The sequence below is a fragment of the Cebus imitator genome, unplaced genomic scaffold (genome assembly GCF_001604975.1).
Source record: "Cebus imitator isolate Cc_AM_T3 unplaced genomic scaffold, Cebus_imitator-1.0 Scaffold652, whole genome shotgun sequence".
Taxonomy (NCBI): Eukaryota; Metazoa; Chordata; class Mammalia; order Primates; family Cebidae; genus Cebus; species Cebus imitator.
Genome location: NW_016107967.1, coordinates 188,837 through 210,148, shown reverse-complemented (window position 1 = coordinate 210,148; position 21,312 = coordinate 188,837). Strand labels below are relative to the sequence as shown.

The 21,312-nt window shown below is 38.2% G+C and overlaps 1 protein-coding gene and 1 pseudogene across 4 annotated transcripts in view; one reads left to right on the top strand and one right to left on the bottom strand.

Annotated features, from left to right (window-relative positions):
* Positions 1 to 1,372: 1,372 nt before the first annotated feature.
* The window catches only part of NETO2 (neuropilin and tolloid like 2), a 64,457-nt gene continuing 44,517 nt past the window's right edge, over positions 1,373 to 21,312 (bottom strand). For 2 of the 4 annotated variants that reach the window (XM_017517910.2, XM_017517911.2), the window contains exons 8-9: positions 7,127 to 7,240; positions 1,373 to 5,200 (exon numbers count right to left, since the gene is read on the bottom strand). In XM_017517910.2, coding sequence (XP_017373399.1) covers positions 4,620 to 5,200; positions 7,127 to 7,240 — 695 coding nt within the window. In that variant the 3' untranslated portion in view covers positions 1,373 to 4,619. The remainder of the gene's footprint in view (positions 5,201 to 7,126; positions 7,241 to 21,312) is intronic. The other 2 variants (XM_037734672.1, XM_037734673.1) reach the window with 1 other exon arrangement.
* LOC108295598 overlaps positions 11,579 to 21,312 on the top strand; it is a 13,708-nt pseudogene continuing 3,974 nt past the window's right edge.

The following is a 21,312-nucleotide window of genomic DNA, read 5'->3' as shown; positions in this document are numbered from 1 at the left end:
GGACAAAATGTATTTTTTTTCTTTAGTTCATCTTCCCTTGAAGATTAATTAATTTGAAAGCATAAAATGGTTCCCAGTGTAAAAAAATAAGGTTGCACTTATTATCATAACTATGATCATTTTATTTTGGAAGCTACTAGATAGGAAATGCCAACTTTTGCCCTGGAAAGAAATACAGATTCTGTGGGCACAAGTGATCTAAATTCTTTGCCAATTCTAGACTTTAGAAATTGAGGCAAGCAAGGAAATCAGAACAAGTTTTTAATTATAGTTCGAGAGTCAGAATTCTTTTCTGTAAAATGCCAAATCTAGGATTAAGCAGATGAGAATTCTCATGTGGCCTGGAAGTTCACCTCTAATAAAAATCTACTGCTTAAAAAAAAATTTACACTAGACAGTGCATACTAAACATGCACCCTAGTCATTAGCTTTCTAGGCTTTTGTAGTCATTAAACCAGTTGCAAAAATACATTTTTAAAAAGTTAATAAAGGAAAGTAAATTCAGAGGTTTGAATTATTAGCAGAGGTATATAAAACGTAAGTGATTTTGCAGAAAGCTAAAAAAGATATCCAAGATAATTTTGTCATTTATAGTGGCTCGAACTCCAATCATTCTCCAAACTCAAGAGATATGGCACACAGATGTTTGATTTCTAGAATGTACATTGTCTCCTTTAGATTTAAAAAAGATCAGAAAAGCAAAAACATGGGAGTTCTTCCTGCCTAGTATCAAGCCTGTATCCTGCTAACAAACATTGCTTAGTAAGAATTCACAGGTGCCAAGGAATCATGGCAACAAAACTGTAGAACACAGTGTTACATACATTTAAAGAAAAGGGAAAATATAATGCATTGAAAAAAATATAGAATAAATTACATTTCAAATCAGAATGACTGACAAGCTTACATGGAACATCTGGGCTGCTATTTAGAAGTGCTCGACTTTTAAAACCTACAACTGACAAAAGCAGGAGACAGCAAAAAAAAGAAAGTACTAGGCTAGTTCTTGAGACACTGGTGCTCACTTCACTTCTGTGGGTTTCAGTCTTCTCATTAATACACGTGGACAAGATAGTCTTTCTTGGGTCTTCAAAAACACCAGAAACTCGATGATCCTTCTGGGTCTAATCAGTGTGATTCAAGGAATATTATTTTTAATACTTACAATAAAGTGAGATGAACATAGTGAACCCCATTTTGCAATAAAAGCATAATCTCCTTTGACTGAGAATTATTCCTGAAATCACAACCAGGCTTCTCCCGTCCCCTCTTATCAGGGAACACACTCCTGAAACAGGGAAGCATCTTTCTCGTCAGACTTTGGAAGAACCATACAAATGTTCAGAGGCAGACTTTCAGGAAGTTCTTTTAAAGTCTAACAATTCTATGAAACATGACAAAGACACTGATATAAGAGCTGCTGGGTTAAAGGAGGCTTTTAAGTCTCCTTCGTGATGTGAAATGTGAACATTCTTTGCTTTTTGTTAAACCTTTAGATTGACGCTCTCCCCACACACCTTATTCCTACATACTTTAGGAATATCTTACATACTTTAGATGTTGGGATTAGTAGGTTTCCTGCAATAGATCTGTGGGCACTTGGGGGATGACATGGTGAATTGCAGATGGAAGATAACAGTGACAATACTATACAGGTATCCTTAATGCTGTTTCTGAATTGAAGATATTTACCCCTTCCAGATTTGCATTTTGTGTTAGATGTGTTTAACACTGGGGCACTGTGTGGGGTACTGTGTGTGACAGTTAATACTGTGTAATGAAGTCCACAAGATGGCTAAATTTCACGTCTTCTGTTACTAAGTTGTATGGCTTTCATTTTAGTAAGCAATTTGTAAAGTTTTCTCACTGATCTCAAAGATTAAATGCTGTATAGACAGCATTAGCATTATTCCGGCAATAATGCCTAAGATTTATTAGTTTCATTCTCACTTCTTCCAAAAGCATAGACAAATTTAAGAAATAAATGAGATCTAATGCCCATCTATGATTCAATGAAGGCATAACATGTGACAGTCCAAGGCTGGCTTAGCTATTGATCATCTGGTTCTTTAGTTCTATCCCTGACAACATAGACCAACCCCAAACCAATGTTCCTAGATGACATTAAGTTGTGCCTTCACTGGGTTAAGGGGCACCATTACAACCTCTCTCTGCATGTTGCATCCTTTTTACATTCTGGGGAAATGTTCCTACATAAAAACCCTCATGCTGTAGTTCTAGAGGAAACTAGCCCCTGCACATAAATTTGCTTTCTACTGTGAAAAGCAAAAACTGTTTTAGCAGCCAGAAAATTCAGAACCAAACTTACTGTCTAAACTTTACTTGCTACATTGACTTGTATAAAACTATGCACTTCTGTGCTATTTTACTGTTACATGTCTTCTTTAAAGATTGTATTTTGCAGGCCTGTTGAAGACCTTTTAAAAGAAAATAGAAATCAAATTTCACAAATAAAAATATAGTTACAAGTGACTATAGATAACATAGTTTAGCATACTGTATTATTTGTTACTATAATCTAAAGATTAAAGATGGGTTTAACAGCTATTTTTAAAAATGGATATAATTTTACATAGAAAATATGCGAATTTCCCTTTTATCATTATGAAGAATGAGATTATAGTTGTTGTATTATGTATTTATATGCTGTTCAAATGTTGGCTGGCACAAGTTACCTACTAAAATGCTTGTTCTGAATAACTATTGAAAAAACTTAGCTGTCTCTGGTATTAGTTCATTGAATATTATATGTATCATGCCTTTTTATGTTTCCAAGTTGTACTGTTAAAACAAGAAAATATGCTGGCTTAAAAAAACATTTAAATCATGAATACACTATGTGTAGGCCTTTCTGTCTCCTGAATATTATCTACTTTTTTTAAAAAACAAAAGCTTTGATATAAGAAAGCATTCTGAGGCAGTATATGTGTATCATATTTAAAGTCACAATTTTCACTAATCTGAGAACATATCTATGCAATATTTAAGAGTTAATAAAATCCAGTAAAACTTCAACTTCTTATTTCATTGAGAATTTACTACCAAAATATAGAAAACAGGGATTTACCTCTTTTAAATGGCATGTCTGTATTACTTACAATTTGATAAATGAGTTCCTTTCTGCACATATCTTAAGATCCACAACCTCAGTGGCATAAATAACATGATTAAAGGATCATGTACAATGTATATTTTAATATAGGATTTGTGTAGTGATTCAGAGCAATAAATATCACACAGTGAAAAATTTATCACAAACTAAATACAGTAACAACAGGAAAGAAAGAGCTTATGTCCACATTACCAAGGTCTTTACAATAAGTTATAGTGTCCAGGTCCAACATGGCATATTTGCATACAAAGCCGCTGATGTGAACACTGAAAGGAATCTGCCCTGTAGGTCTTTCATCTTGATTTAATAAAGTTTGTACAGTATCAAATAATATCAAAAGTCTAAAAAAACACAATGAACTTTTATGTTTATAAATTATTTTTATATACCATAAAAAAAGTCAAAAGTGCAGGTTAAAAAAAAGTGGACGTTATTTTTCTTAAGAGCTAGAAAAATGTCCTGTCCCAGGTAAGAAGCCATCTCAAGGCTCACCCAGTTTCTAAAAAATTCCCTTTAACTCCATCCAACCTTGGTTACCATATGCGGTAAGCAAAACCAATAGAATGGGAGCTATGTAACAATCTAGCAAAGAGAAACATTGCAAATAAATGTAATTATAGGCCTCTCCCAAAGTGAATGAAATGGCTGCTGGAATGAATGGGCTATCACTGAATGTGACCATACTTGGGAAACTTCAAAGGCTTGCTACAAGTTTTTATCTTTTTCGCATTTTTAGTCACAGCTGGCAATGGTACATATAATCCAGGATTATGAAATTTTCTAGTATAACTGAGAAAAAATTTAATTGAAAGGTGATAAATCATATCATCTACTACTTCTCACAGAAAATAAGGACTAAGGGCCCAGTAATTAAAAGGCAGAAGTACAGAGATTAGTCAAGAAGAAACAGATGGATGAAATACAACTGGGTCTTAATTGGCACAGTAACTAGCTGTATTTTGACACATTCAAGAAGAAATGCCTATATTGAAGTAAGTGGTACATTAACCACTTGTATTTATATAAGAAACTGAAATGGTAAAACTATGGGCTTATAAAACATCAAATCTGGAGAAAAGAAAAATAAAAGGAATGTAAAGAAAAATCTTAGTTTATTGTAGGATCAAAATATTGACAGAGCCGTATCAGTCAAGAGCAGTATTCCTCCTGCTAAAACGAAAAGGCAGCCTGAGCCTGGCTCCATCCAACCACCTCTTCCAATGCTCTTTAACTGGGTGCTTTCTATAAATGACACAAAGCAATAGATGATGATTATTGTTCACACTGAATAGAGTAAGTTCCTTGATTGGTTTAACATATATAGACTGCCTGAAAGAATAAAAACATCACCATAATGATAGGTTAATGGTAAATCAAGGTCTTCATAGCTGTGATGGGAGAAAAGGGTTGGCTGCTGGAAACAGTATGGTGTCCAGGAGGCTGCATACATACACACTTAAGAATTCACATCACCTTTAGCAGAATATTAGAAGTCAATGGATATGGATGCTTGTGCAGAATCTTCTCGCCCCCTGACATAAATTTCACAGGGAATCTCCTCCATTACTCGGTCTTCTAGGGCCTGCTCAGGGCAGTCGTGTCCCTGTTTGAAAGTGTAACTACTTTTCTTGAAGGTGCTATTAAATGTTTTCATTGGCTGTGGTTGTGCAAAGTCATTTCGGAAAGGAAGTTCCATGGAACTGAGGTTGGTCCTGCTTTGTTTGACGCTGGAGGCCTGCGACCCACAGTGGTGGTCGTGAATGCAGCGGGAGGCAGTGGAGGAGCGCCGCATCTTCTGGTAGTTGTCCAATTCTTCTGACAAGTCTGCCAGGTCTGCAGAAATCTCTTTGTCCCTTAATGAAAACAGTTCATAATGAGGAGGATCAAACACTTCTTGGAACCCGGTTTTATTAAAAGCAGTTTTGCAAGCCATGACCTTTTTTCGAGGCTGTTTCACTTGTACTAAAATGGAAATAATGAGAAGGACCAAGACAATCCCTGAAGTAATGCCAATAATTGTCCCATGAGTTTTAGTAATTTGCTCAAAGAGTCCTGCTTTTTTCTTTTCTGTAGAAAGAAAATGAGAAATGTTAAGTTTTCAAAATACATTAATATGAATCCTGGTACAAATCAGTAAGGTATTTTTAGGTAAAGCAGAATACTTGGGCCAAATATACTACAGACAATGCATTTACAATTAGGTTTTTAAACAAAACAACTCTATTATAATTTCTTGTTAAAAGTTACCAACCACAGTATAGATAGATTATAAAAAAGATAAAGTTCGTGGTCCCATTCTTCAGAAGACACAGAAATGCACACATTCTGCAAATCAAATCAATTACATAAAAATAGACTATGCCAAATAAGTACTTTTTTGCTATCAAGTTTAGCTTTCTGCTTGATGATTGGTTTGACCAACTGCCATGTTCAGGTATACCCACATCTACTGATGACCCCAGGGAGAGCAAACTAACATCATCAGACTAACCTATCCAGTATATTATCATGATCTACTGTTTTTGAATGATTACCTGAAAACACTTCATGTCAAGTATTTATGACAGCCATATCAGATTACATCACCTTTTCACAGTAAGATATTTGCTGAACTCTTACAGCCTGGGTCCCCACCCCTTGGCCATAGACAAGAACTGGGTTGCACTGCAGGAAGTGAACAGTGAGTGAGCGAGCTCTGTATTTGCTGCCGCTCCCCGTCACTCGCATTACCTGGAGCTCTACCCACTGTCAGATCAGCAGTGGCATTAGATTCTCACAGCAGCAGGAGCCCTATTGTGAACCGTGCATTTGAGAGACATAGGCTATGTGCTCCTTAGGAGAATCCAATGCCTGATGTTCTGTCATTGTCTTTCATCAGCCCCAGATGGGACTGTCTAGTTGAAGGAAAACAAGCTCAGGGCTCACACTGATTCTACATTATGGTGAGTTGATAATTATTTCATTATATACAACATAGTAATAAAGTGCACAATAAATGTAATGCACTTAAATCATCCTGAAACCAACCCTCTCGACCCACCCCTGTTCCATGAAAAAATTGTCTTCTATGAAACCAGTTATTGGTGCCATAAAGGCTGGGGGCTGCCGTCTTAGAGGATAAAAGGTAGATCACCTTTAGTTCTGAGACAGTCAACCGACAACCAGCTTGCAGACATTCAACCATTAACCACAAGCTGCATTCATCTTTCAGTGAGTACACACTGGGAATATAGCATAGGAAATGTTGTGAAATTTAAAAAAGCAGTTCATAGAATGTTTCTGTTTTTATGTTGTAAGACTGAATCTGCAAGTTGATTTTTATTAAACAGTATTTCCACATAATGCAGGCTAACCTCTAAATTATTTTGACAACTAAATAATGCTTATAATACAAATGACAAACTTCAACAACAGTAGCAAAATAAAGGCAAGGCATACCACGATACACTTTTTTTTTTTTTTTTTTTGAGACAGAGTTTCACTCTTGTTGTCTAAGCTGGAGTGCGATGGCACATTCTCAGCTCACTGCAACCTCTGCCTCCTGGGTTCAAGCGATTCTCCTGTCTCAGCCTCACAAGTAGGTGGGATTACAGGCGTACGCCACCACGTTCGGCTAATTTTTTTGTATTTTTAGTAGAAACAGGGTTTCACCATGTTAGCCAAGCCGGTCTTGAACTCCTGACTTCAAGTGATCTGCCCACCTGGGCCTCCCAAAGTGCTGGGATCTATAGGCGTGAGCCACCGCCCCCGGCCATAATACACTTTTGAACAACTTAACAGTTTGTAGACAAAAATGCTTTTGTTTAGAGTATTTTTCTTTGCTTTCACCGCATCCCAGGTCTATAATCCATTTAAAAGAACATTTATATGTTTGCATTTCTGCCAAAGCAACTATGCTAAGCACTGTTGTAGAAAATAACATTTTAAGTGTTTCCTAATGAAGGGCAATAGTTACTTTTTTCTCAAAAAGGCTGGCCTTTACATCAAACTCACCTTTACAATGATTTTCATCCCAAGGGTATGCACAATTTTGGACACCATTACAGACTAAAGAATTATTGATGCACATGTTGCTATGGCAAAAGAAAGTGCTGCCCGTGCAGGGAGCTGCAGGAAGAGAAAACAGTGTTGCAAAGAGCAGGCATAACACCCAATTTTGATTTATTTTATACGTAACAAATCCAACTTTATCAGAGTACTTTCTTACTTCAACAGCCTTTACTTGAATAAACTCTGTACTATTCAAACAATAAGACAAATGTCAATATTCTCTGATGCTGGCTCATTCAAACTTTTTCTTATGCTAGGCCCCAAAAGGTCATTTTTAATGAAATGATAACATGAATGCATTTCCAATGGTTCTTATGGAACCAGTATACAATCTGGTAAATTTTTTTTCAAAACTTTGAAAGACAATGTTGGCAAGGATGTAGAGACACTGGAACCTTTCTGCACTGCTGGTGAGAATATAACATGGTGCAGCCGTTATGGAAAATTGTCTGGAGACGCCTCAAAAAGTTAAGTAGAATTACCTTATTATCCAGCAATTTTACTTTTAGCTATCTACTCCAAAGAACTGAAAGCAGGAACTCAGTTACTTGCATACCAATGTTCACAGCAGCATTATGCACAATATGCAGAAGGTGGGAACAAACAAAATGCCCATTGATGGGTGAATGGATAAACAATGTGGCATCTACCAGACAATGGAATGTGATTCGATCATAAAAAGAAATGAAATTCTGATACATACAAGGACGAAGCCATATATTTCACTTAGCATAATTATTTATAGTTATATATTATCGTATGAGAAATACCATATGATTCCACTTATTGAGGTACCTAGAAGAGGCAAATCCATAGAGACAGAAAGTAGAAGAGGTTACCAGGGGCCAGAAAGAGGGAGAATGGGGAGGTGATGTTTAATGGGTGCAAAGCTTCAGTCTGAGAAAACAAAAAAGTTCTGAATATAGACAGTGGTGATGATTGCACAATAATGTGAATAAATGTTACTTAATGCCACTGAACCGTATAGTTAAAATGGCTAAAATAATACATTTTGTTAAGTATATTTTACCCATAATAAAAGAAATCCACTCTTCTGAATTCAAAAAAATTGCTTTTTTTAAAAAAAATGTCCGGGAGAGGAAAGGAAACTTTATTTTTTATATGTATGTATGTATGTATGTATGTATGTATGTATGTATGTATGTATTTTTTTGGCAGGGGAGAGGGGGAAGTCTCCCGCTGTCACCCAGGCTGGAGTGCAATGGCATGATCTTGGCTCACTGCAACCTTCGCCTCCCAGGTTCAAGCAGTTTTCCTGTCTTAGCCTCCCAAGCAGCTGGGATTACAGGCATGTGCTGCCATGCCCGCTAATTTTTGGTATTTTTAGTAGAGATGGGGTTTTACCCTTTTAACTAGGATGGTCTTGATCTCCTGACCTCGTGATCCACCCATCTCAGCCTCCCAAAGTGCTGGGATTATAGGCATGAGCCACCGTACTTGGCCAAAAAAATTGTTTTAAAGACACTAAAGGTATATATGACACTAAAAGAATATAAACCATGTAACTTCCTACATGTTTAAGTTGTTCTTTCAGCCTGGAATGGCTCTGTTTCTCTTTGTAGCGGCTACCTACTCATCTTTCAGAATCATCTCAAATGTTACCATCTGTGAAAATCCCCTTACTTCTCCTGGGTAGCCAGTCACTCCTGTGTGTTCCTGTCACGCTCCACATACTCCTCTACTTGGCACTTCCCCTTGTGTATGTAAACCTTTGTTAGAATGGATTATTATTATCAATGTGCTTACTTCTGTTAGGAACTAAACTCCTAGCTTGGAGGCAGGAGTCCAACAGAGTAGTATTAAGTATTTCAGTGTAAAGAAACAAACAAAACATCTGAAAGTCAAGAAATGAGACAGCTTATTATTTTCCCATTCAACAAGATTATAGTACAACAGAAGCTGAAAAACCTTAGCAATTTTTTTCTCACTCTGTTGCCAAGGCTGGAATGCAGTGGCACCATATCAGCTCACTGCAACCTCCACCTCCCAGGTTCAAGTGATTTTTCTGCCTCAGCCTCCCCGACTAGCTGTGACTACAGGCACATGCCAACACACTCAGCTAATTTTTGTATTTTTCAGTGGAGATGAGGTTTTACCATTCCGCCAGGCTGGTTTCAAACTCCTGACCTTAAGTGATCTGCCTGCCTCAGCCTCCCAAAGTGTTGGGATTACAGGCATGAGCCACTGTGCGTGGCCCAAAACTTAACAGTTTTGTCTTCTGAAATTGTAGCTGGACAAAATGTATTTCCTGTCTAAAAGATTCAATACTTTTGATTTTCAGAAAATATTTGCTACATCAAGGAGGGAGAATTGAATATTGCTCTATATTATGCTAACATACCTCAAATATTTTTTATATTTTCTTTCAGGTTTTTCAAGATACAATTAGTATCTAAAATTTTACTTGACTAATAAGATTTTTTCTAAATATTATCTTTCTCTTAATAAATATGTAATACAATAATTTTTAAAACAGCCATGAGTAGTATTTTTTTCCCCTCCAAAGAGAAGACTCTTTAGAGAGCAGTCATGAAAGTTTGGCATATCTGACCACATTCTCCAATTGCAGTACATTATCAGTAATAAAACTGATATTTTTTTCATCCATATGCCTTACATACTCTATTTCTCAATGGGCTGTGAACATGGGCTGGAAAAACAGGCATTTATTAGGTGCCTAGATAACTCCAAAACATAATCTGACAAATGTAGGTCCATAGTGAATATCCAAAATTGCTTTGCTATTAAGAGTATGACCATAATCTCTCTTTAAGCAGAATCCCCTAAACGATATTATTCACCCAAGTTTCAGTACAACAGGTTAAAAATCTAGTCATTATGAACTAGGGTTTGCTTATCCCCTTCCCGCTCCTCACTGTAAGCCAACCTGCAGTTGAGTTTAGACTTTCTCTATATACAGCTCAACAGTCTTCACACTGAACTGTTAAGCTTATTCACCTGTGGAGTACTCAGCTGCTGCAGTTCAAGTATGAGAACCCCTTGGTGGCTGACATGACTGAAGAGTCCACAATAATAGCTATGAACTGTGAAGAAACTTGGGAAATAGCACCATGCAACAGAAAGTGGAAAAAACAACGAACTAGTAATCAATAAAAATAATTTCTATTGTCATTTAGTCCACATATTTTAAGATACTTCATCTCCTTGGGCCTCAGCTTTCTCTTTTAAAACAAAAGGGATGGAATACGTGTCTCTCAGACGTCTGGTTCTAAAATTTGGTGAGACTATGCAATTAGTGGTCTCAATCATGATACTTCTGTTTTACATTAAATGCAAATGATGTATATATCTAATAAGTAATTTATCCAGAGACTGTTAACCTGTCTAAATGGTATCACTAAAACCATTAAAATACATGATTCTTAGATAACATTGATGGTTCCAAGGCTCATCAGGAAGACAACAGGTGTCAGTTACACAAACGTGCCATCAGACTGAGGGCAGGGGAGCAGCTGGTGGTGTTTTATTCACTTTACAAAATTAGCTAGTGCACCTACTTTCTTTTGTCAAAGATATCATAAAACTGTGTTATACAAATGGGGGCACTGAATAATATTAAAAAATGGCCAAGAGAAACATACAGTATTTTTGATTTCCTCATTTTTACAAACTGGAGTTGCTGTTTTTATTTATGTACCACAGTGTAATTCTATTACATATGATATAATTGTATATTATATTCTATCTAGTTCACAAAAAGGTGATGTAGGAAAGATAAATCATTTTCAAGACAAGCTGAATGAGGTAATAAACAGCACTGTGGCTCCTTGGCATTCGAATTTCATGAATAAAACTACCATTAGGTTTTAAGGTTTATCTACAGAACAATATGTGACCTCCACTTTGATGGCTCTTTATAACTTCAAAGGTGGCCTTAAAGACAGGTTTGCCGCTCTGTGTTCATCACTGATTGAGCAGTAAGAGAAAGATGTCCTCAGTTTTTATTATAAATTCTTTGCAACTGCTCTCCATATTATTTAAAGCGATTAGAAAACGGCACTGATGCTGTTCAGATTTTGTTTCATAGAAATGTGAGTTATATTTATAATTACACCCACATTAACCTTTATGGCTTTTCACTGGGTAAGCATGGCTGGTGGAAATGAGAGTCAAGCATCAGTTATTGATATGGAATATTAATGGTATACTTCAATTCAAATAATCAAATGATTGAACTAACCATCTTTATATAAATAAAAGATAACAAAAATAGTGCCAGTTATGAACTGGACTCCACTTACAGCCTGAGGACTTTCTACCTTCTGCCGTTCCTCACTGCTGGGTCATGGTGTGAAAAGGAAGGGGAGGGCTGGGATTTTATGTCCCCCCCAATTTCGATGAGATGTGGCAATTATGCTAAAAGACGGCTGTCCTTCAGTGAAGCCTGCAGGGGTCCCGCGGACAGTACGCCACTGAAAATCACATTACGGGTTTATTCTGACAAAAATATCTGCTGCTGCTTTCACAGTTCTAGTCCTAGAAATTATTTTCCTAAAACTGTATCTTTCTTAAAGAGTGAGGTATATATTAGTATTCAGTGCCTGGGAAGAAGCCAAATATATCCTGATTGCTATTCTGCATCATCTATTTTAGCAAAATTATTCTATTTCAGTTATATCTGCAATCTACAATGGGTAGGCATGAAGTGAATCTCTCATGCAGAATTAGCCCATTTATATAAACCTCTTCTGAAATACTAATTGTTTCCATGGGTGAAATTGTAACAATTACAAATCACTAACAGCTTAGAGGAGAACAAAAGAAATAGTTCAATAATTTGAATTAATGATAAACATGAAAAAATTTACTAATTGTAGCTCTGAAATTTGCTTTTCAAATGGAGGTTTTTCAAGCTGCCTCTTGTTTTTAAAAAACGCTGTTAAACCCCTAATTTTAATCATACAAGGGGCGGCTTTCTTCTTGTTCTTGGGTAATACAGCTAAATTTGGGATATAAAGTTAAATCTCTTGCAGCCTTACAATTTAAACTTATTCTTACATTCGGTGATGAATTAATATAAAGGTATCATTTGAGGCAGGATTTTCACCTGTTTATCCTATTTGTATTTAAAAAAATAGTGCATATAGAAAAAAACCTTAACTAAGACACATTAGAAAATAATTTCTCATTGTGGATATAGACCAGTGCTGACCAAAATAAACGTGAGTAAAAAATATGAGCAAGTAGCCACATTAAAAAGTAAAAAAGAAATTGGTAGATTAATTTTGACTTATTTAGTTTATTTAACCCAACATATCTGTGCAGAGTTAACATTATAGCAGGCCTGAGGGTGCTACCTTTAAAAGGTTCTGCTTGCAAGGCTGGCCCTTGGGTGGCATCCATTCTCTAACAGATAAGGGTACTTCACTGTACCTAAGCTTTATATAAAAAATATCATTTATGCCAAATACTTGCTTTCCTGCTGAGAGCCTGAAATTTTGATACATGCAAAGCAGCAGGTGCCTATGTGACCAGACCCCGATAAGAACGTAGGGTGGTGAGTCTCTAATGGTGAGTCTCTGTTTCTCTGGGCAGAAACACTGCACATATGCTATTGTATTTTTGTTCTTCTTGGAGGCAGAGTTTCACTCTGCTGCCCAGGCTGGAATGCAGTGGCATGATTCACAGCTCACTGCAGCCTTGACCTCCGGGGCTCAAGTGATCCTCTTGTCTCAGCCTCCAGAGTAGCTGGAACCACAGGCATGTGCCACTGTGCCAAACTCACTTAAAACTTTTTTTTTTTTTAAAGAGATGTTGTCTTATTATGTTGCCCAGGTGGGTTTCGGGCAATCCTCCTACCTTGGCCTCCCAAAGAGTGGGAATTAACAGGTGTGAGCTACTGTGCTCAGCCCATGCACATTTGCTGTTGTTGAAGAAACAGGCATGCTCAGGATGCCCCTCATGGAAAGGATGCGGTATGCGGACCTGAGCAAAGGTTGGTCCAGTCCCTGGCGGTCTCTCCCTGGCAGCTTCCTTCTGTTGTCGTCCATGCCAGCTGTGAATGCAGTACAAATAAATGCTGGGTCCTAGAGTCCTTTCAGCAAGGCACCTAACATGGGGTGCTGTTGGGAGCCCCGAAACAATTTCCAAAATACTCTCATTTTAACATATATTTAGCATAAAATACTGTTAGTGGGATACTTTACATTCTTTATTTCATACCAAGCCTCTGACATCTGGGAGGCGTTTTTATAATAATAGCACATGTCAGTTTAGACAGGCCATGTTATGAGCGTTCAGAGGGTGCAAGTGGCTGGTGGACACTGGGCCAGACAGCGCAGGTGCAGAGGCTGGGCGCAAAACTGAGGGAGCAATAAGAAGGCTAAAGCCTTGCCTATTAGCTATGTCTCTGTATAAAGCACAGGTTTGTAGTTATTTGACATAGTGAAACAGCCTCTGTACAGTTTTTTAGGTTTGAAAAGTTCTCAAATTAAAAAAGTTTTAGGAACATGCTCAGGTTCTCTCCATGGTGAAGGAGTGGCGGCGCACAGTTCACTCATGGCAAGTGCCACCACTGAGCTTCTGATGTTTCCAGCTGCCCGAGGAGCTCACCATGTCCAAAACATGACACTTTCCCCATCTTGCCTGTTCAGCTTTCAGTTTCCAAGTAAGTCAGAGTCAAAATTGTAGGTGTCTGACTCATTCTCTTAGCCTTCATTCTTGATGAGTCACTGAATCCTGTGGATTCCGTTTCCCACCCTTCTTTGTCCTCACTGCTCCAGCTTAGGTTCAGACCTCCATGGCTTCCTGCTGTGACTATGGAAGTAAATTCCTAACTCCACGCCCCAGCTAAGGCACCTGGGCTAAAGATGTCATTGTATAGTGCAAACTCCCTGATGCCTACAAGATGAGTCTACATTTTCCCTTTGATTATTTTTCAAAGGGCTTCATATTCCAGTTTTAATCTACCTTTCCTGCCTCCTTTCTCTGTTACTCCCTCTACCACACCTCTTGTGGTCCATCTTAGCTCTGGTTCAACATCTTTGTTCATTTTATTGCTTCTGTCTAAAATAACAGCCTCAATGAACATTTCTACCTTCAAAATATACCTACTCTCAAGGACATACTCAAAGGACCTGCACTCAAGGACCACCTCCTCCATAAATAATGGATGCTGCCTGCTTGAAAGAGCTTGGATATTTAATAGGAGAACATTTTGTTTTATGTCTCAAAGGGTCTTCATCACGGTCAATCCTGCACTGTCACTATTTGCCTATGTCACCTTACCTAACTGGAAAACCCTTTAGGGCAGGTACTGTTCCATGCACGTTTGTATCTTCCTAGCATCAAACAGTAACTCATATGACAAATGTCAAAGAAATGAATGTAAAGCAGGTAGGAAGGCTGGCTGGCCAAACTGGCTTCATAACCCAACTGACCATCTGGCATCTCATGAAGTCCTTTCAAGTTCTAGACAGAAGAGTTCAGCTATGAGAAAGCCTGTACATGGTCATAAACAGTCATGATTTTAATACAGAATCCATGAAATAATATGACTTGAAATTACAAAATTGAGAAAAACTATTAATTTTCAAATTTGTCAAAAATATCTGATATCTTACTGTTATACTTTTGTATTTAGAAACTCTGTATTTGCACAAATCATATAGCTTACCATTACACCATATTCATCAGTCAGGATATAAAAGCTAAAATATTTCTCTCATGACAACAGATAAGATATGCCACTTATAATTTAAAAAAAAATGTGATGTGAACATACAAACCCAACTATATCTGTGTCTTAAAACAGTATTTTTCTTCATACAGGAGATGAATCTAAAAAAAAACAAACAGTTGGAGAGGCTAACCAGACCTGCCCAAATGTAGACTAAAGTTAAGGGCCAAATTCAAGTAAAACAATGATGGTATTTTGGAAAGCAGATTTTGCCAAAGTTACTGTAACATAATCTGCACTTATGATAAGCAAAATAAAAAAATTAGGAAGTACTGACATATCACTTGGATTTTATTTTTTTAAACCTTAGCTAATTGCCTGAGGAGCTTAAGGAGATAGAAAGGCAAAGAAATAGAGCAGAACCAGTTTTTCCTGGTGTGAACTTATTCATTTGATTTTTCAGGAACTAAAGGAAGGTGCTTTGTTTTTTTTTTTTAGACGGAGTTTTTTCACTTTTGTTGCCCAGGCTGGAGTGCAGTGGCATGATCTCAGCTCACTGCAACCTCCGCCTCCCGGGTTCAAGTGATTCTCCTGCCTTAGCCTCCTGAGTAGCTGGGATTATGGGCATGTGCCACCATGCCCAGCTAATTTTTTTTGTATTTTTAGTAGAGATTTGGTTTCATCATGTTGGCCAGGCTGATCTTAAACTCCTGACCTCTGATGATCCACCTGCCTTGGTCTCCCAAAGTGCAGGAATTATAGGCGTGAGCCACTGTGCCCAGCCTAAAGGAAGGTTTTGTTTATTTATTTATTTTTGAGACGAGGTCTTGCTCTGTCACCCAGGCTGTAGTGCAGTGGTACAATCTTAGCTCGCTGCAACCTCTGCCTCCTGGGCTCAAGTGATCCTCCCACCTCAGTCTCCTGAGTAGCTGGGACCACAGGTGCATACTACCACCTCAGCTGGTTTTTGTATTTTTAGTAGAGATGGGATTTCATCACGTTGGCTAGGCAGGCTGGTCTCAAACTCAAGTGATGAACATGCCTCGGCCTCACAAAGTGCTGGGATTACACGTATGAGCCACTGTGCCTGGCCTAGGAATCCAAAGGAAGAATCCTAAAATCTGTCCTCAAAATTTCTCCACTTTTAAGTTGTGGTGGTTGTCTGTATATGAGCTACAACCTTTAATAAAAACAAGTTCCCACATGCTTACCAAATAGTGAAGATAACTTTTAAAAACTTAAGCAGTTCATAAAAACATGATCTCTGTGGTAACCACAAGAACATATCTATAAAATATATACAAAAGGAAATGTGAAGGTGATTAAAACTTGTCAATACAAAAAATCAATTAAGGAAAAGAAGGCAGTAAGGGAAGAAAGGGGAGACAGCAAAGCTATAAGACACACAGAAAACAAGTAACAAAATGGCAGAAATCCTTCCTCATCAGCAATTAGTTAAACATAAATAAACTCTCTAATCAAAAGAGGAGATTGCAGAACTGATGGTGAAAAACAAGATCTAAATATATGCTACCTGTAGGACACTCACTTTAAAGATATAAAAAAGTTGAAAATAAAAGGATGGACAAAGATATTCCAAGCAAATAGCTGCTAAAAGAGAGCTGGGGTGACAATACTAGTCTTGGATAAAAAAGGAAATGGTATATTAATAAAAGGGTCAATTCACCCATAAACATATATGGACTAAAAATCAAAAGAGCCCTAAAATATATGAAACAAATACTGACAGAACTGATGGGAGAAGTAGACACTTGTAGAATGGTAACTGGAGACTTCAACACTCCCATTTCAATAAAGCATAGAATGACCAGACAGAACATCAATAAGAAAATAAAGAACCTGAACGCCACTACAGACCAAATGGACCTAACATTCCACCCAATAGCAGAATGTGCATTTTTCTCTAGTACATATCAGTCTCTAGAATAGATGATGTATGTTCAGCCACAAAACAAGTCTTAATATATTTTAAATGACCAAAATCATAAAAAATTTATTTTAGAATCTAAATGGAATGAAACTAGACATCAATAACTGAAGGAAAATTAAAAGATTCACAAGTCTGTGTAAATTGAACTACACACTCTTATACAACTTTTAAAGTTGTGATTTCAAAAAAGAAATCACAAGGGAAATTATAAAATATCTTGAGACAAATCAAATCCAAAACATGTCAAAACTTAAGGGGAATGGTAAAAGCAGTAATAAAAGGGAAATTTACACCTGTAAACGTTTGCCTACATTAAAAAAGAAACAACTTAGATCAATAGCTTAACTTTATACCTTAAGGAACTAGAAAAAGAACAAACTAAATCCAAAACTAGCAGAAGTAACAAAATAATAAAGATTAGAATGACAATAAATAAAATAGAAAATACAGCAAAAATAAAAAACCCCAAACTTGGTTCTTTGAAAAGATCAACAAAACTGACAAACCTTTAGCTAGAATTATTAAGAAGAAAAAACCCTCAAATTATTAAAATCAGAAATGTAACTGGAGACATTACTACAGATCTTACATATATAAAAAGAATCATAAGGGAATACTCAGAACAACTGCATGCCAACAAACGGACAACCTAGAGGAAATGGTTAAATTCCTAGAAACACACAATCAAACAAAACTGTATAATGAAGCAAAAGAAAATCTGAATAGGCCTAAAACTAGCAAGGTGATTAATGAAACAATCCAGAACTTCTCAACAACAAAAAAAGGCTCTGGACCACATGGCTTCACTGGTGAATCCCACTAAACATGTAAAGAATTAACACCAGTTGGTCGATTACTGGGCAAAAATGGCTGAACAGGAACAGCTCTGGTCTGCAGTTCCCAGTGAGATAAATGCAGAAGGTGGGTGATTTCTGCATTTCTGAATACATTTCTGAACTGAGGTACCTGGCTCATCTCATTGGGACTGGTTAGACAGTGGATGCAGCCCAGAGAAGGTAAGCAGAAGCAGGGTGGGGTGTCACCTCACCTGGGAAGCTCAAGGGGTCAGGGAACTCCCTCCCCTAACCAAGGGAAGCTGTGAGGGACTGTGTTGTGAGAGATGATGCATTCTGGCCCAGATACTATGCTTTTCTCATGGTCTTTGCAACGTGCAGACCAGGAGATTCCTTTGGGTGCCTACCCCACCAGGGGCCTGGGTTTCAAGCATAAAATTGGGTTGCCATTTGGTTAGACACTGAGCTAGTTGCAGGACTTTTTTTTTTTTTTTTTCATACCCCAGTAATGCCTGGAATGTCAGAGAGACAGAACTGTTCACTCCTCTACAAAGGAGGCTGAAGCCAGGGAGCCAAGTGGTCTATCTCAGTGGATCCCACCCCCATGGAACCCTTCAGACTAAGGTCCACTGGCTTGAAATTCTCACTGTCACACAGTAGTCTGGAGTTGAACTGGGGTGCTTGAGCTTGGTAGCAGAGGGGGTGGCGGGGGGGGGCATCTGCCATTACTGAAGCTTGAGTACACGGTTTTACCCTCACAGTGTAAACAAAGCCACAGCTAAGTTCCAACTGGGTGGTGCCCACCACAGCTCAGCAAAGCTGCTGTAGCCAGACTGCCTCTCTAGATTCTTCCTTGGTGGGCAGGGCAACTCTGAAAGAAAGGTAGCAGCCCCAGTCAGGGGCTTATAGATAAAACTACCATCTCGCTGGAACAGAGCCCCTGGGGGAAGGGGTGGCTGTGGGCACAGCTTCAGCAGACTTAAACGTTCCTACCTGCCAGCTCTGAAGAGAACAGTGAATCTCCCAGCACAGTGCTCAAGCTCTGCTATGGGACAGACTGCCTCCTTAAGTGGGCCCCTGACCCCCTTGCCTCTTGACTGAGAGACACCTCTCAGGAGGGGTTGACAAACGCCTCATACAGGAGAGCTCTGGCTGGCATCTGGTGGGTGCCCCTGTGGGATGAGGCTTCCAGAGGAAGAACGGGCAGCAATCTTTGCTGTTCTGCAGCCTCTGCTGATAATACCCAGGCAAACAGGGTCTGGAGTAAACCTCCAGCAAACTCCAGCAGACCTGCAGCAGAGGGGCCTGTTTTGAAGGTGAACTAACAAACAGAAAGGAATAGCATCTACATCAACAAAAACGATGTCCGCACATAGACCACATCCAAAGGTCACCAACATCAAAGAATACATAAATCCACAAAGACGAGAAAAAGCCAGCACAAAAAAGCTGAAAATTCCAAAAACCAGAATGCCCCTTCTCCTCCAAAGGATCACAACTCCTCTCTGGCAAGAGAACAAAACTGGATGGAGAAAAACAAACAAACAAACAAACAAACAAACAAACAAACACTGGAAGGAGAATGAGTTTAATGAATTGATCGAAGTGGCTTCAGAAGGTGGGTTAAAAACAAACTCCAAGCTAAAGGAGTATGGTCTAACCCAATGCAAGAAAGCTAAGAACCTTGAAAAAAGGTTAGAGGAATTGCAAACTAGAACAACCAGTTTAGAGAAGAACATATATCATCTGATGGAGCTGAAAAATGCAGCATGAGAACTTCGTGAAGCGTATGCAAATATCAACAGCTGAATTGATCAAGCAGAAGAAACGATATCAGAGACTGAAGATCAGTTTAAAAAAAATAAGATGTGAAGACAAGAATAGAGAAAAAATAACGAAAGGCATAAACAAAGCTTCCAAGAAATATGGGACTATGTGAAAAGACCAAACCTACATTTGACTGGTGTACCTGAAAGTGACAGGGATAATGGAACCAAGTTGGAAAACGCTCTTCAGGATACTATCTAGGAGAACTTACCCAACCTAGCAAGACAGGATAACATTTAAATTCAGGAAATACAGAGAACATCACAAAGATACCCCTCAAGAAGAGCAACCCTAAGACACATAATTGTCAGATTCACCAAGGATGAAATGAAGGAAAAAATGTTAAGGGCAGCCAGAGAGAAAAGGTAGGGTTACCCACAAAGGGAAGCCCATCAAGACTAACAGCAGATCTCTCTGCAGAAATCCTACAAGCCAGAAGAGAGTGGGGGCCAATATTCAACATTCATAAAGAAAAAAAATTTCAATCCAAAATTTCATGTCCAGCCGAACTAAGCTTCATAAGCAAAGGAGAAATAAAATCCTTTACACGCAAGCAAATGCTGAGATTTTTGTCTCCACCAGGCCTGCCTTATAAGAGCTCCTGAAGGAAGCACTAAATATGGAAAGGAAAAACCATTACCAGCCACTGCAAAAAGATACCGAATTGTAAATACCATCAACACTATGAAGAAACTGCACCAACTAATGGGCAAAACAACCAGCTAGCATCATAATGACAGGATCAAATTCACACATAACAATATTAACCTTAAACGTAAACAGGCTAAATGCCCCAATTATGACACAGACTGGAAAACTGGACAAAGAGTCAGGACCCATCAGTGTGCTGTATTCAGGAGACCCATCTCATGTGCAAAGACACACATAGCTCAAAATAAAGGGATGGAGGAAGATTTACCAAGCAAATGGAAAGCAAAAAAAAAAAAAGCAGGGATTGCAATCCTAGTCTCTGACAAAACAGACTTAAACCAACAAAGATCAAAAGAGACAAAGAAGGACATTACATATTGGTAAAGATGTAACAATGCAACAAGAAAAGCTAACTATCCTAAATATATATGCACCCAATACAGGAGCACCCAGATTCATAAAGCAAGTTCTTAGAGACCTACAAAGAGATTTAGACTCCCACACAATAATAGTGGGAGACTCTAACACCTCACTGTCTATATTAGACAGATAATGAAAATTAAGACACTTCAGAAAATTAAGGATATTCAGGACGTGAACTCAGCTCTGGACCAAGCAGACCTAATGGACATCTACAGAACTCTCCACCCCAAATCCACAGAATATACATTCTTCTCAGCACCACATCACACTTACTCTAAAATTGACCACATAATTGGTAGTAAAACACTCCTCAGCAAATGCAAAAGAATGGAAATGATAACAAACAGTGTCTCAGACCACAGTCAATCAAATTAGAACTCAGGATTAAGAAACTCAAAACCACACAACTACATGGAAGCTGAACAACTTGCTCCTGAATGAATACTGGGTAAATAACGAAATTAAGGCAGAAATAAATAGGTTCTTTGAAACCAGTGAGGACAAGGACATATGTACTAGAATCTCTGGGACACAGCTAAAGCAGTGTTTAGAGGGAAATTTATAGCACTAAATGCCCACAGGAGAAAGTGGGAAAGATCTAAAATTGACATCCTAACATCATAATTAAAAGAACTAGAGAAGCCGGGCACAGTGGCTCACACCTGTAATCCCAGCACTTTGGGAGGCTGAGGCGGGTGGATCACGAGGTCAAGAGATCGAGACCATCCTAGTCAACATGGTGAAACCCCGTCTCTACTAAAAATACAAAAAAAATTAGCTGGGCGTGGTGGCGCGTGCCTGTAATCCCAGCTACTCAGGAGGC